Source organism: Gavialis gangeticus, unplaced genomic scaffold (genome assembly GCF_001723915.1).
Source record: "Gavialis gangeticus isolate Ggan-Ray unplaced genomic scaffold, GavGan_comp1, whole genome shotgun sequence".
In the NCBI taxonomy this organism is placed as follows: domain Eukaryota; kingdom Metazoa; phylum Chordata; order Crocodylia; family Gavialidae; genus Gavialis; species Gavialis gangeticus.
In genome coordinates this window covers 10,089,441-10,091,432 of record NW_017729011.1, presented here as the reverse complement: position 1 = coordinate 10,091,432, position 1,992 = coordinate 10,089,441, and the positions used below count along the sequence as shown (strand labels likewise).

Below are 1,992 nucleotides of genomic sequence, written 5' to 3'. Positions count from 1 at the left end.
TAGTTATTCAGAATTGTAAAACCAGATCTAGCCTTCTTGAGCATCTTGACAGAGCATTCAACACATACTTGTCTTCCCTTCTTAGCTCCTAATAAGAAATTTTTACTAGGAGGTAGCAGCTTTGTGACTCACCTAGATGCATCAGAGCTTCTTTATCCCAAGGCCAGGTGGCCACTCCAGCCAGCTCTTCTTCAGAGGAGTTAGCAAAGAAGATGTTGAGGTGTGTAGATCCATCCAGTTTCAGTATATTCTTTAGTTCATTGACATCTAAATATGCCCTGCAACACAAAAAATAACATTTTCTAATGACACAACCAGGATTGGCGGTATCTGGGGAAGCTGAAAGCCAAGTAAAGATCCATAGAAAGCCATGAACAAGAAGCACTTGAGAACATTTAATATCCTGCTCTCAAATCTCAGTTTTTTATAATACTTTGCATTTACATTGTGCCTTTCATTTGGTAAAACAGAGATCACAACATTCAGGGTAGATATCCAAAATAGTTCACCTTTTTGGCAGAGACAGAAGTTTCTATTTTGTTTGTTCTTATTCTGACTAATCTATCAGGCTGTATATCCAATTACTTTATATACTGTAATAAATTTGTTACTGCTACCTATTCCTCTATTCCGGAAAAATATAATGGCAAAGTGAAGGGCAATGCCCTCACTATAGTGGCTCATAAACTAGATGGTAACAGGCTATTAGTGCTCTCAGTTCTTAGAGTTATTTCTTTAGCCAAAGCGGTGGAAGTTGCCCCTGAAAATCTAAAGCAAGATGATGACTCTGGTTAGGAGCAGCTATATCCAGCAAGCATACAGCAAGAGTAGAGCCGAAGAATAGGTTAGATTTGTTATATCAAAATTCTTCAGAATAATAAGGAAAGCAAAGGACTCATTGGCAAGTGGCACATGAGACATCTGATAAGGCAAAGCAAAGAGGCTATTACAGATAGAGACAGAAACATGAGAAAACCATGAAATAAAATGGGCTCATTCTACATCCTGATACAGAAAGCAGCTAGGGGATCCCTGCTTGTCTGTTTGGTTGACTAGAAAGGCCACACTTGACATTAGTATGTGGGTTCGAGTGCTGAGTTAGTATTACTTCTGCACGTGTGTCTGGATGCAGTGGGTAGCTGAGCTGCTACATTCTTACAAGTAGGTCACTTTTCTTGCTTCCTTAGTTAAGCAAGTCAGCTCTGGGTTGAGGCTTTCAAAGCAGTTTTATTTCTCTCAAAATGGCTTGGCAACCATAATACACACATCAACCAAACCACAATAAACAAAACAAGCATGCATGCAAGCAAGCAAGCAAACTAAGCCTGCTGCCCTCCTTCAGATAAAAAGAGAGGGGCCTTTCTAGCTCTGTGCCCCTCCCTAGCACTACAGCCTGCCCTCTTCCTTTAGCAATCCTTTCCTGGAGTTCCTAAGCCTCTTGGTGGCTGTCTTCTCCTTAGCAAGTTATCAGTATCAGCTTGTCCCTAGCCTCTCAGCCACGCTGCCTGTTATCCACAGACCAGCTGCAGCTGGGCTCCTGGCTCTCAAGTCAAGTACCAGGGGTGTGCGAAACAGGCCCTATTTGATTTGGATTTGGCCCAAATCATGGCCATTGATTCGATTTGCTGATTTGGATCACTGTGTCTGATTCAATTCGGCCGAATCCAAACCTGAAGATCCGATGCTGATTTGGAGAATCAGCGGTTCGGACATAAGCGCAGATTTTAATGGTTCTTCTATATACCTCGAGGTACCAGCATGGCTTGTGATTGCTACGATGTGGGGGTGGATGGAGCATCCCACAGGAGTGTTGGGGGGGCCCTCCACGTGCTCAGCGAAAAACCTGAAAGTGGACCGGAAGTACTTCTGGTCCACTTCTGGGTCTCCCCGCACCCCTGGCTTGGCAATCAGCCACAGGGGGACCTCGGGTGCTCCCCCAGACCCAGGAGGCACCAGTCGCTGAGCCAGGGGCAGGAGGAGGGTCCCTTGCGC

The 1,992-nt window shown here is 44.5% G+C and overlaps 1 protein-coding gene across 1 annotated transcript in view; it reads right to left on the bottom strand.

Annotated features, from left to right (window-relative positions):
* The window catches only part of PAPPA (pappalysin 1), a 322,351-nt gene that overhangs the window by 220,351 nt on the left and 100,008 nt on the right, over nucleotides 1-1,992 (bottom strand). Inside the window, exon 3 of the mRNA XM_019510512.1 lies at nucleotides 133-278. Within this exon, the coding sequence (XP_019366057.1) occupies nucleotides 133-278 (146 nt within the window). The remainder of the gene's footprint in view (nucleotides 1-132; nucleotides 279-1,992) is intronic.